The 11,440-nt window shown below is 41.8% G+C and overlaps 1 protein-coding gene across 1 annotated transcript in view; it reads left to right on the top strand.

Annotated features, from left to right (window-relative positions):
* The window catches only part of LOC112817045 (myosin-4-like), a 25,913-nt gene extending 16,407 nt beyond the window's left edge, over window positions 1-9,506 (top strand). Inside the window, exons 23-36 of the mRNA XM_073881716.1 lie at window positions 1-45; window positions 1,069-1,195; window positions 1,820-1,938; window positions 2,062-2,258; window positions 3,508-3,691; window positions 3,771-3,936; window positions 4,038-4,162; window positions 5,242-5,550; window positions 6,104-6,307; window positions 7,813-7,938; window positions 8,029-8,199; window positions 8,286-8,390; window positions 8,493-8,588; window positions 9,354-9,506. The exon at window positions 1-45 is cut by the window's left edge and continues 90 nt beyond it. Of these exons, the coding sequence (XP_073737817.1) occupies window positions 1-45; window positions 1,069-1,195; window positions 1,820-1,938; window positions 2,062-2,258; window positions 3,508-3,691; window positions 3,771-3,936; window positions 4,038-4,162; window positions 5,242-5,550; window positions 6,104-6,307; window positions 7,813-7,938; window positions 8,029-8,199; window positions 8,286-8,390; window positions 8,493-8,588; window positions 9,354-9,506 (2,127 nt within the window). The remainder of the gene's footprint in view (window positions 46-1,068; window positions 1,196-1,819; window positions 1,939-2,061; window positions 2,259-3,507; window positions 3,692-3,770; window positions 3,937-4,037; window positions 4,163-5,241; window positions 5,551-6,103; window positions 6,308-7,812; window positions 7,939-8,028; window positions 8,200-8,285; window positions 8,391-8,492; window positions 8,589-9,353) is intronic.
* Window positions 9,507-11,440: the final 1,934 nt, after the last annotated feature.

Here is an 11,440-nt window from a genome sequence, read left to right as displayed (position 1 = left end):
ATCGATGACCTCGCCAGTAACATGGAGACGGTCTCCAAAGCCAAGGTTTTTGTGAACTTGTCCCCTTTTCATTTGCAACAATTCAAAATTATAGAGTTTATACATGAATATATCTAATCTAACTGTACAAACTTTTAAATGTTATTTTATTTTTTTAATTTAAATTCTATTAACATACAATGTATTATTAGTTTCAGAGACAGGTCAATGATTTATCAGTTGCATATAACACCCAGTGCTCATTACATCACGTGCCCTCTTTAATGCCCGTCACCCAGGTACCTCATCCCTCCACCCCCCTCCCCTCCAGCAACCCTTAGTTTGTTTCCTATGATTAAGACTCTTGTGGTTTGTCTCCCTGTCTGGTTTCGTCTTGTTTTATTTTTCCCTCCCTACCCTCATGATCCTCTGTTTTGTTTCTTAAATTCCACATAGGAGTAAGATCATATGGTAATTGTCTTTCTCTGATTGACTTATTTTTCTTGGCATAATACCCTCTAGTTCCATCCACGTCATTGCAAATGGCAAGATTTCATTTTTTTGATGGTTGAGTAGTATTCCATTGTGTGTGTGCATGTATACACAGCACATCTTTATCCATTCATCTATCAATGGACATCTGGGCTCTTTCCATAGTTTGACTATTGTGGATACTGCTGCTATGTTATCTCACTTTAAAATTATTCCTCTTATGCCTATTAGACATCACTATATTGAAATGAATCATTCAGTCTTCCTACCTGACTTGTAGAAATCATGTTAACTTTTATCCCCATGACTATGAAAGAATGCAGTTTCAGAAAAAAAATTATCTAAAAACCATACTCCACATGATGCAGAATTTAAATGATGTTCATGTTTTCCAAAGACAATAATCCAGTTTTCATAACTATTTATTTATTCATGTAGCCCAAATTATGTGCCTCTATATCCAGGGCACTGTGGTGGGCTTTGGAGTGGCTAGAAAAGTAAATACAGCTCAGCTCCTTTCCACAAGTAGTTATCTCCAAATGCAGACTTACAAATAAAAATGTACCATCTTTTCCCGTTTTCTACTTCCCACCACAGGGAAACCTCGAGAAAACATGCCGCACCCTGGAGGACCAGCTTAGTGAAGTGAAAACGAAGGAAGAGGAACAGCAACGCCTCATCAATGAGTTGTCAGCCCAGAAGGCTCGTTTACACACAGAATCAGGTCAGTGGGCACACACAGCCAGCACGCAGAGAGCCAAAGAACGAAAGGCAAGCCTCCACTTGTGAACACCTCCTAACACCCATCATTTCTTAAGCCGCGCACGCTCATTTATCATTCACTTGTCATTCCTTCTTCTTTTTATTGAGAGGTGGTAAAAAGGATGATTATAAGCTATAACTGGAAGAAAATTAAGCTTCCTGGGCTGAGGAAATTTTTTGCTACCTCAGCATTACTCGAAAGAAAGAAAGACAGACCTTAAAATATCAAAGAAAGCTCACATTTTTTTAATTAATTTATTTGACACAGAGACAGAGAGAGCAAGAGCAGGAACACAAGCAGGGGTAGAGGGGAAGGGAGAAGCAGGCTCCCCGCTGAGCAGGGAGCCCGATGGGGGACTCGATCCCAGGATCATGACCCGAGCTGAAGACAGATGCTTAACAACTGAGCCACCCAGGTGCCCCAAAGCTCACATTTTTGAAAAAGCAAGAAATAACCTCAACCACATCAAAGTTTTTGAGCTATTCTTTTCATCATGGAGTAAGAAGAGTTCTAATGTTATCATATTTTTTAAATTAGTCTTCCATCTAGATGACAGAACTAAATCATTCACATTGTCTTTCACAGGTGAATTTTCACGACAGCTAGATGAGAAAGAAGCTCTGGTGTCTCAGCTATCACGAGGCAAACAAGCATTTACACAACAGATTGAGGAATTAAAGAGGCAGCTGGAAGAGGAGTCTAAGGTGAGAATTCTCTGAGACTTCCAATCACTTGAACTTTGTAGCGTGACACACTACTGAACTTCACTTACAGAATATCAATGACCAGAACATAAATGTACAATGCACACTTTTTGGTTGGTCCAGGCCAAGAACGCCCTGGCCCACGCCCTGCAGTCCTCCCGCCACGACTGTGACCTGCTGCGGGAACAGTATGAGGAGGAGCAGGAATCCAAGGCCGAGCTGCAGAGGGCGCTGTCCAAGGCTAACAGCGAGGTGGCCCAGTGGAGGACCAAATACGAGACGGACGCCATCCAGCGCACGGAGGAGCTAGAGGAGGCCAAGTATGGGCTCTTAATGATGGAGGCAGAAAGAAAAGTTTAAAGGCAGTGAAGGAAAAATAATAATATTTCAGGCATGAAGATAGGAGGAATATTTCAGCCTATCTGATTATACAGTGGTGGAAACCACCATCTTCTCCTTACAGACCAGTCATGTCCACTGAAGAATGGGCCGAGACCACAGCTCTCCCTACATTTTGGTCTATTACAAAAATACCTTAAATTTCTTTCCACCAAAATGAATTAAAATTATCAGCATACCCTTTATGAATTAAGTAGAATTAATTTCCTTCAATATAAGGAAAAATGGAGACAGTGGTCTATTATGAATATTATAATTAACAATAATCAGTTTATCCCTACCTAGAGGTTCAAAATAAGACTATCATACTCTGTCATTTAACTAAGAACCAGTATCAATAAACTGATTCACTAATTACACACACTTTTATGGAATAAAACTCATGGGAGTGACACATGGAAGGGAAATAATCATTATGTTCCCAGTGAAGGAAGCTTCTCTAAATTGCATTTATGTCAGTAGTTGCTAGAATTACACAGAATGAGGAGGTCTGGCGAGCATTTGCAGAGGGAACACTCCAGTTAAGTGTGAGCTGGTGAAGGCAGCAGTAAGACTTTGGAGGGTATTTGGGAAATATAATTCTGGAATAACATTTGCTGTCTGGGGCATCAGACCCAGAAAGTTAGTGATTAATCATAATCATATGACCTTGTACGCATCACTTTGGGCCACAGTTTCATTTATGAAGAGGACCATGTTAAAAAATGCTTAATGACGCTATCCAGTGCTGGCATGCTTGATGATACGCCTCCGGTTCACGGCTGTCACATCCTCACGTTGCTCCCTCGGGTGATGCGGGGAGGGCTGTGGTCTCGGCCCGTTCTTCAGTGGACATGACTGTCTGTAAGGAGAAGATGGTGGTGTCCACCACTGTATAATCAGATAGGCTCATTCTCTCTCTCTCATAATGCATACACCACCACCACCATGCACACAAAAAGGCCTCATGAATATGTTTAACAACCCCTCACATAAAGATAAGAATTCACTAGGGAAAACTAAAGACACAGAATGGGTACTGATAAGACATTTTTAGAAAACCTAAACAATTTGTGGACAGAGAAGCAAAGAATCTTGGGGAAAATATGCTTTCCTAGTCAGCAGCTTTATAAAGTTCACTGTCGTAGCTCTGAATCTGCTCTTGGTCACTCGCACTGACCAACATTTCAGGAAGAAGCTGGCCCAGCGTCTGCAGGATGCTGAGGAACATGTGGAGGCCGTGAATTCCAAATGTGCTTCCCTCGAAAAGACGAAGCAGAGGCTCCAGAATGAGGTAGAGGACCTCATGCTGGACGTGGAGAGATCTAACGCCGCCTGCGCCGCCCTGGACAAGAAGCAGAGGAACTTTGACAAGGTGGCCCACAGTGACCGGCTTCCTGGGGGAAAGTGGCCTGATTCTTGATCACAGAGGCTTAGTTCTGATGTACTTCCAGGTCCTGGCAGAGGGGAAACAGAAGCATGAGGAAACTCAGGCTGAACTTGAGGCCTCCCAGAAGGAGGCCCGCGCACTCAGCACTGAGCTGTTCAAGGTCAAGAACGCCTATGAGGAATCCCTGGATCACCTGGAAACCCTGAAGCGAGAGAACAAGAACTTACAGCGTGAGTCTTTGTAACCATTCTACTTCAAAAGTGGTGGGGAGACATCTTTTCAAGTTTTCATTTTTCTCAACTGAATGTGATATTTTATTATTAACCTATAGAGGAGATTTCAGACCTGACGGAGCAGATTGCAGAGGGGGGAAAGCATATCCATGAATTGGAGAAAGTGAAGAAACAGGTAGATCAAGAGAAGAGTGAACTGCAGGCTGCTCTGGAGGAAGCAGAGGTACATGTTCCATTTGCCCACTTACGCATTATAAACAAACTGAAAAATTAATACCGACTGAGAGCAGCTATCATGTTGCAAAGCTACCGGGGATAACCCCTGTAATTCAGTGAGAAATACTGCATTGTTCCTTGGCAATGCAGACTGAAGAGGCTAAATTAAGATGTATGGAAGTTTGTGGTTTTCTGAATGCCTTCTTCAAGAAAGCATCATATTACATTGGGGAGGGTATGTGCTACGGTGAGCGCTGTAAATTGTGCAAGACTGCTGAATCACAGATCTGTACTTCTGAAACAAATAACGCAACATATTTTAAGAAAAAAGAAAAAGAAGAAGATAGCAGGAGGGGAAGAATGAAGGGGAGTAAGTCAGAGGGGAAGACGAACCATGAGAGACGATGGACTCTGAAAAACAAACTGAGGGTTCTAGAGGGGAGGAGGGTAGGGGGATGGGTCAGCCTGGTGATGGGTATTAAAGAGGGCACGTTCTGCGTGGAGCACTGGTGTTATGCACAAACAATGAATCATGGAACACTACATCAAAAACTAATGATGTAATATATGGTGATTAACATAACAATAAAAAATTTTTTAAAAAATTGGGAAGAAAAAAAAAAGCATCATATTGTGCAAAACAAACAACAAGCTCTCTAGGTAACAACCAGGTAAACACCATCAGAAAGACGTGACTGCAGACTGTTCCCCTATCCCAGGAATGTGGGTTCCACTTGCCTTTCCGGCTCCCAGAGGCTGCTCCAAAGACATAGCCTTGAGACAGTGGTTTGGTGTTAAGAATACCTACATGGTATATGTGACTAAATCTACCTAGCGTCTCTTTGTAAACTTTTAAAATTTGGTGGGCAGATGTGGGGATCCATTCATCCTCCTGCCACCCAAAACTAGCCTCTCATGTAAGTTCCCTTTGCTATTATTAAGCTGCCACCACCAAGCTGGAGTGGCCTGCCTCTTCCTTTGGTCTTCTCCCTGCTCCAAGTACACGGGCCAGTTTCAGATTACACCAGGGAAGATCCCGAGAGGATCAAAAAGCCAAGAGTAACCTAAGTGTTGCTTTTTAAAAAGGGATCTCTTGAGCACGAAGAAGGCAAAATCCTTCGCATCCAGCTTGAGTTAAACCAGGTGAAATCTGAGATTGACCGGAAAATTGCTGAAAAAGATGAAGAAATCGATCAGCTAAAGAGAAACCACATCAGAGTGGTGGAGTCAATGCAGAGCACCCTGGATGCTGAGATCAGGAGCAGGAATGATGCCCTAAGGATCAAGAAGAAAATGGAGGGAGACCTCAATGAGATGGAAATCCAGCTGAACCACGCCAACCGCCAGGCTGCAGAGGCAATAAGGAATCTTAGAAACACACAAGGAATACTGAAGGTACACTGGGATAAACACACATGGTGTCATGCGGTCTGGGTGTTAACCATAATTTATATACCATAAATCTAAATAACATGGTAATCAGTTGAAAATTTTACATACACAACCAAAGAACAGCTTACATCTGGAAAGTCTAAAAGTTCACCTTGTCAGCTGAAGAGAAGACACTGCACAAATCACTTCATTTAGGTGAACTTCATTTGTATAATGTATATATATACACATACATTTTTAAAATCACATATCTATACTTAATATATAGAAAACAACATCATTAGACCAGCTCATCTCTGAGGATGCTTTCCTGATCCAATATTTTATAGCTTTAGCCATGGTTATTTTTTTATGATTTAGGATCTAAACTATAATATCCTGTTCTTTTGAGGAGACCTACTACCCTAGGCTACAAAGAATTTGTCTTTAAAGGGACTTGCAGATTTTCCCTCCCTAATCATACTCTAAGTTATTGAGAACAAAGTATGTACATGACCCAAATGTGTACTCGCTTTAATGAAAGCATGAGTAAGAGTCTTTGCCTCTTTCTGTGTAGGACACTCAGCTACATTTGGACGATGCCATCAGAGGCCAAGATGACCTTAAAGAACAGCTGGCCATGGTGGAGCGCAGAGCCAACCTGCTGCAGGCTGAGACTGAAGAGCTAAGGGCATCCTTGGAGCAGACCGAGAGGAGCAAGAAGGTGGCAGAGCAAGAGCTTCTGGATGCCAGTGAGCGTGTGCAACTCTTGCACACCCAGGTGAGGTTCAGGACTCTGGCTGAGCAAATGCATTCCCTGAAGTTGAAGATAATTTGAGGGGAAAACCTTGGCAAGGTTCCCTTCCTGGAGTTCTGGAAAATGTGTATTACTAAGAAGTACTAGGGCCTAGCCAGTTCACGGGTATATTTATGGGCTGACATAATCATGTTGATTTGACAAAATTTAGAGTTCTAGAAACTTTTGTAAAAAAGCAGAAGGCCTTCTACTAATAACCATATATGTGACATTAGTGGCCATCTTGTCTTTTCCAACTCTAAGCTGCAAATCAATAAGCAAATAAAACAGAGGAAAAAGAATAAGCCACCAAGTTATTTTTATGTATCGTGTATGCACATGAAGCTAACTACATGAAAGAAGCTCTTCAGTTCAAATTCACAGAAGCCATCATTACTGCTACTCAGCATTTGTTGTTTATAACGCATGTGCTAAAATAAATGGTGGTGTAGCCTCACAAGGCTAATAAGCAGCCATTATAGTATGCACTTATTGCCATGAAAAGATGTTCATAATACGTGAAAAGAGCAACTTAAAAATAATAGATAAGGCATGATCATTTTCGTTGAAAATATATAGGAAACATCCAGGAGGATAAACAAAGTGTTATCAATGGTTATCTCTGGTTACTGAGAGTACAATAATTATTCCTTACCTCTTATTTTGCTAATTTGTATATTATATAAACATATATACTTTTTAAAAATTGCAATATAAGGAAATAGCATCATGGAAATGTTAAAATGACATACTACAAATACTTTTAAATTCAAATTAAAATACAACATTTTTCTTACTCATTTTTAGTATCCTTGAATTAAATATTTCATACTATCAACTTTCCAAAACATAACAGATTCTTGGTTCATTTTTGTACTAATAATGATGCTACTTAGGCTCTTTTTTTTAAAGATTTATTTATTTATTTATTTGAGAGAGCGAGAGAGCACATGAGATGGGGGAGGGTCAGAGGGAGAAGCAGGCTCCCCGCCGAGCAGGGAGCCCGATGCGGGACTCGATCCCGGGACTCCAGGATCACGACCTGAGCCGAAGGCAGTCGCTTAACCGACTGAGCCACCCAGGCGCCCCTACTTACGCTCTTTAAATATAAAGCTAACCAAACATGAATGAACAACTAAAAATTAATAATCCATTTTCCATGAGCTGTGTGGCACTACAGGGTACAGCACTTTAAATTTTTTCTTGGGTCAGGGTTGTGCTTCATGCTTACAAACAGCCACTGATAATGGTCGAACATCTCTGATACCAAAAATCAAATTTTACCTGGAAGAATTTCAGAAAATGTTCATTAACAGAAGTATGGATAAAAAGAAGAGAAGGCATAACTTAAGAGTCAACTTTTGATTTGGTGTTTATTCTGAATTTTCCCTGGATCAAGAATTTTTGCCTGTCTACACTAGTCAAAATGACAATGTAAATAGAATATAATTAAATGTCCTTCCCTTTCTTTTTTTATTAATTTGAAACAGAACACCAGCCTGATCAACACCAAGAAGAAGCTGGAGACAGACATTTCCCAGATCCAGGGAGAGATGGAGGAAATTGTCCAGGAAGCCCGCAACGCAGAGGAGAAGGCCAAGAAGGCCATCACTGATGTGAGCAGAGGGCAACACGGTCCTGGTCAAACTTGAATCCGGATGCGCTAGCTCAGCTCTCTCAACTGGTTTTGTTTTACTGCTCATCAGGCAGCCATGATGGCCGAGGAGCTGAAGAAGGAGCAGGACACCAGCGCCCACCTGGAGCGCATGAAGAAGAACCTGGAGCAGACGGTGAAGGACCTGCAGCACCGTCTGGACGAGGCTGAGCAGCTGGCCCTGAAGGGCGGGAAGAAGCAGATCCAGAAGCTGGAGGCCAGGGTGGGTCCCCATCACTTCATTCAATTCCCAACCTGCTCATACAGCTACTTACAGCCAAATTGCTAAAAGCCTTTGTTCTCTTCCAGGTGAGGGAACTTGAAAATGAGGTTGAAAATGAGCAGAAGCGCAACGTCGAGGCTGTCAAGGGTCTTCGCAAACATGAGAGGAGAGTGAGGGAACTCACTTACCAGGTGACCCGCCTTTCCATATTTCTCACACCTGCTGCTCTCTCAAGAAAATGAAAATAATGAGCCGTTTTCAAATAACACTATTTGCTACCTCTTTCATTTCAGACTGAGGAGGATCGCAAGAACATTCTTAGGCTGCAGGACTTGGTGGACAAATTACAAACCAAAGTTAAAGCTTATAAGAGACAAGCTGAAGAGGCTGTGAGTAGCTCCATAATGACAGAGAAAAGTTCAGGAGAAGTCCTGAACTTCAGGCTTTTGTGGAGCCTGAAGTTTATAGAATTTAAGAGCCTTTCTTTAAGGAAAAAGAGTACAAAATTAGGTATGAAAATGAGTATTTGGAATGAAAAAATTTTACCAGTCATTACTGGAGCCTTAGAGATTCAAGTGCATTTCTTCTGAGAACTCTTTAAGCAATTTTCCAGGCATGTTAGTATAGAAATATTTTTTGGTTACAACTCACTTCCCTATCTAGAACACTCCATCACTCCCAGCAACCTCCAGCACTCACGGGGGCTATGCTAATGAGGGCTCTGAAGTCTTAAGATTTGTTAAATGACTTCACAGTATATCCATCAGAATATTTCTTTTTCATTTGGCTCCTTTCCCATCTTATCATCTTTCTCATCAGAAACTTTCCTTAAGGTTCTCTGCACCCAATACTATCACCATGCCTGCTTTTTAAAGATTCAGATTCCTGCTACTCTGATCTCCCTGTTGTCACTGTAGCATCTTATGTTTGCCAGGAAGAGAATCAAGTGAGAGAGACCGAGCAGGGGGCATTGTGAGCCCACACGTTCAGAGGCAACTAGTGGGATGCCTTGCCCCCAAATAAGTACATGACCAAATAACAGGACATTTTGCTTTCTCATTTACGAAGTAAATCCAGTAGCTGCTCCTAGTAATAAAGGCAGTGAGAATCAGAAAATGTCAAATTTTCTCGTTCTCTGAAATTTCTTTTCTCAGGAGGAACAATCCAATGTCAACCTTGCCAAGTTTCGCAAGATCCAGCACGAGCTGGAGGAGGCCGAGGAACGGGCTGACATTGCTGAGTCCCAGGTCAACAAGCTGCGGGTGAAGAGCCGGGAGGTTCACACGAAAGTCATAAGTGAAGAGTAATCCATTCTTATGCTGAAAGGTGACCAAAGAAATGTGCAAACTGTGAAGTTCTTTGTCACTGTCACATGTCACTGTAACATCAAGGCAATAAAATCTGCAGAGAATTTTCCAATCTAAAAATACATGTCTCTCTTAATTACAAGTTTCTGTAATGCTATGAGAACTAATTCATTTCTTCAACGCTTGTAAGCCTCCTAACTGTGCAATCAGATGAGTGTAGTCAGTGAACCAATGTTAACAGAAGGCAAATGTTCTCTGAGGGAATACAAAGGTGGTTAGTGCACCCCCAAATCCATTCAACCAATTCTATTGAGAACCAAGTGTGTGTCTGTACAGAAATGGGCACCAGGGATATGACAGTCGTCCCTGCCTTTGAGGAGCTCAAGCCAGCAGGAGCGACAGCAATTCAAACAGCTCCTAGAAGATGAGTAGACAGTTATCTGGTAAAAGAGAAATGGGGGCGCCTGGGTGGCTCAGTTGGTTGGGCGACTGCCTTCGGCTCAGGTCATGATTCTGGAGTCCTGGGATGGAGTCCCACATCGGGCTCCCTGCTCGGCGGGGAGTCTGCTTCTCCCTCTGACCCTCTTCCCTCTCATGCTCTCTATCTCTCATTCTCTCTCTCTAATAAATAAATAAAATCTTTAAAAAAAAAATAAAGAGAAATGGAACTGGTCATTCTAAGAAGAGAAGACAAGCGTGAGATTTCAGAGTAGTTTGAGCATAGGCCCCAGCCAGAGAGGGAAGGCCTGCCTGTGAAGGGAACAGCCTCCTGTGTGGTGCTGAGGAAATCAGGATATGCATGGACCTGGTGAGATTTCATGAGAAAGAAAGCTGACCCATCTCTGGCAGTAGCCCAGAGGATGGAGCAGGAGAGGAAAGACCAGAGCCTAGAGACTGCTGAGGCTATGAAAATGATCCAGATTAGAGGTGACAGTGATGGCAACAAACAAGAATGCAGAACGCAAGCAGGCTTCCAATACCGGTCCAAGGAAAGGACTGGAAGAGCACTGAGAAGTAAATCAGTTTCACGGCCTTCAAACTTCCCAGTTAGCTTGTGATTATACATTTTACTTCCTTTTGTGGGAAATTCTCTTCCTCTGAACCCCTCCAAGTAAAGGGACAGAACTTCTTAGTCCTAATCTCTACATACAAGTCTACTTACCAAGCCAAAGGAACCTGATTTTTCTCAGTACCATACCTATTTTCAGGAGGAATCAGAAAGGGAATTTATTTATTAATATCAAAAAGAATGTGACTGAGATTACACCATAGCCATTGCCAGAGTGGTCTTTTCTTTGATGCTTTTTTAAAGCCTACCACTTGGCTGCATTGTGTAAGATATTTTAAAAATAAGATAATAGAATTCCAATTTATTCTTTTATGGTGGTGGATATCCCTTCCTAACAAGGTGGCTGCTTCAAGGAATCTCCTTCCCCAGTGTGAGAATCCTAATTAGTAATGAGAAGCCTGCTTCATGAGAAGAGGATTTAAGAGGGGTAAAAAGTAATTAATAAGGAATATTTAACATAGGCCATGATGAAGACTAATGAAATATCCTGCAGAGGGTAGGCATTTATTATCAAATTTTAATTAAACTCTGTAGAGTTAACCTACTGACCTCAAAAGCACAGGGCAATTGCTTTATTATTCTTTCTCCTAACTATTTAAATAATTGCTTATGTAGAGAGTTGGGAGTGGATTTCATTATGTATGGGTCGATTATCCTGGGGTCCCTGATTAAAGCAGCAAGGATTTAGAGTCACAAGAAACTCTGATTAATATTCTTCCTTACCTCCCTCACAGATTAGATGACTTATAGATGTATTTCCTTCTCTCTCACAACAAAGCCACACATGAAAATACAGAAATGTTTATAACACTCTTGCCTTGCCTTTCATTGAGGTGTGGGAACTGTCCCTAACCTACTGATGCGG

The sequence above is a fragment of the Callorhinus ursinus genome, unplaced genomic scaffold (genome assembly GCF_003265705.2).
Source record: "Callorhinus ursinus isolate GAN/ISIS: 27379988/994484 unplaced genomic scaffold, GSC_fseal_2.0 scaffold43, whole genome shotgun sequence".
NCBI lineage: Eukaryota > Metazoa > Chordata > Mammalia > Carnivora > Otariidae > Callorhinus > Callorhinus ursinus.
Note: the sequence above shows the minus strand (reverse complement) of the source record. Positions and strands in the feature narration are given on the sequence as shown.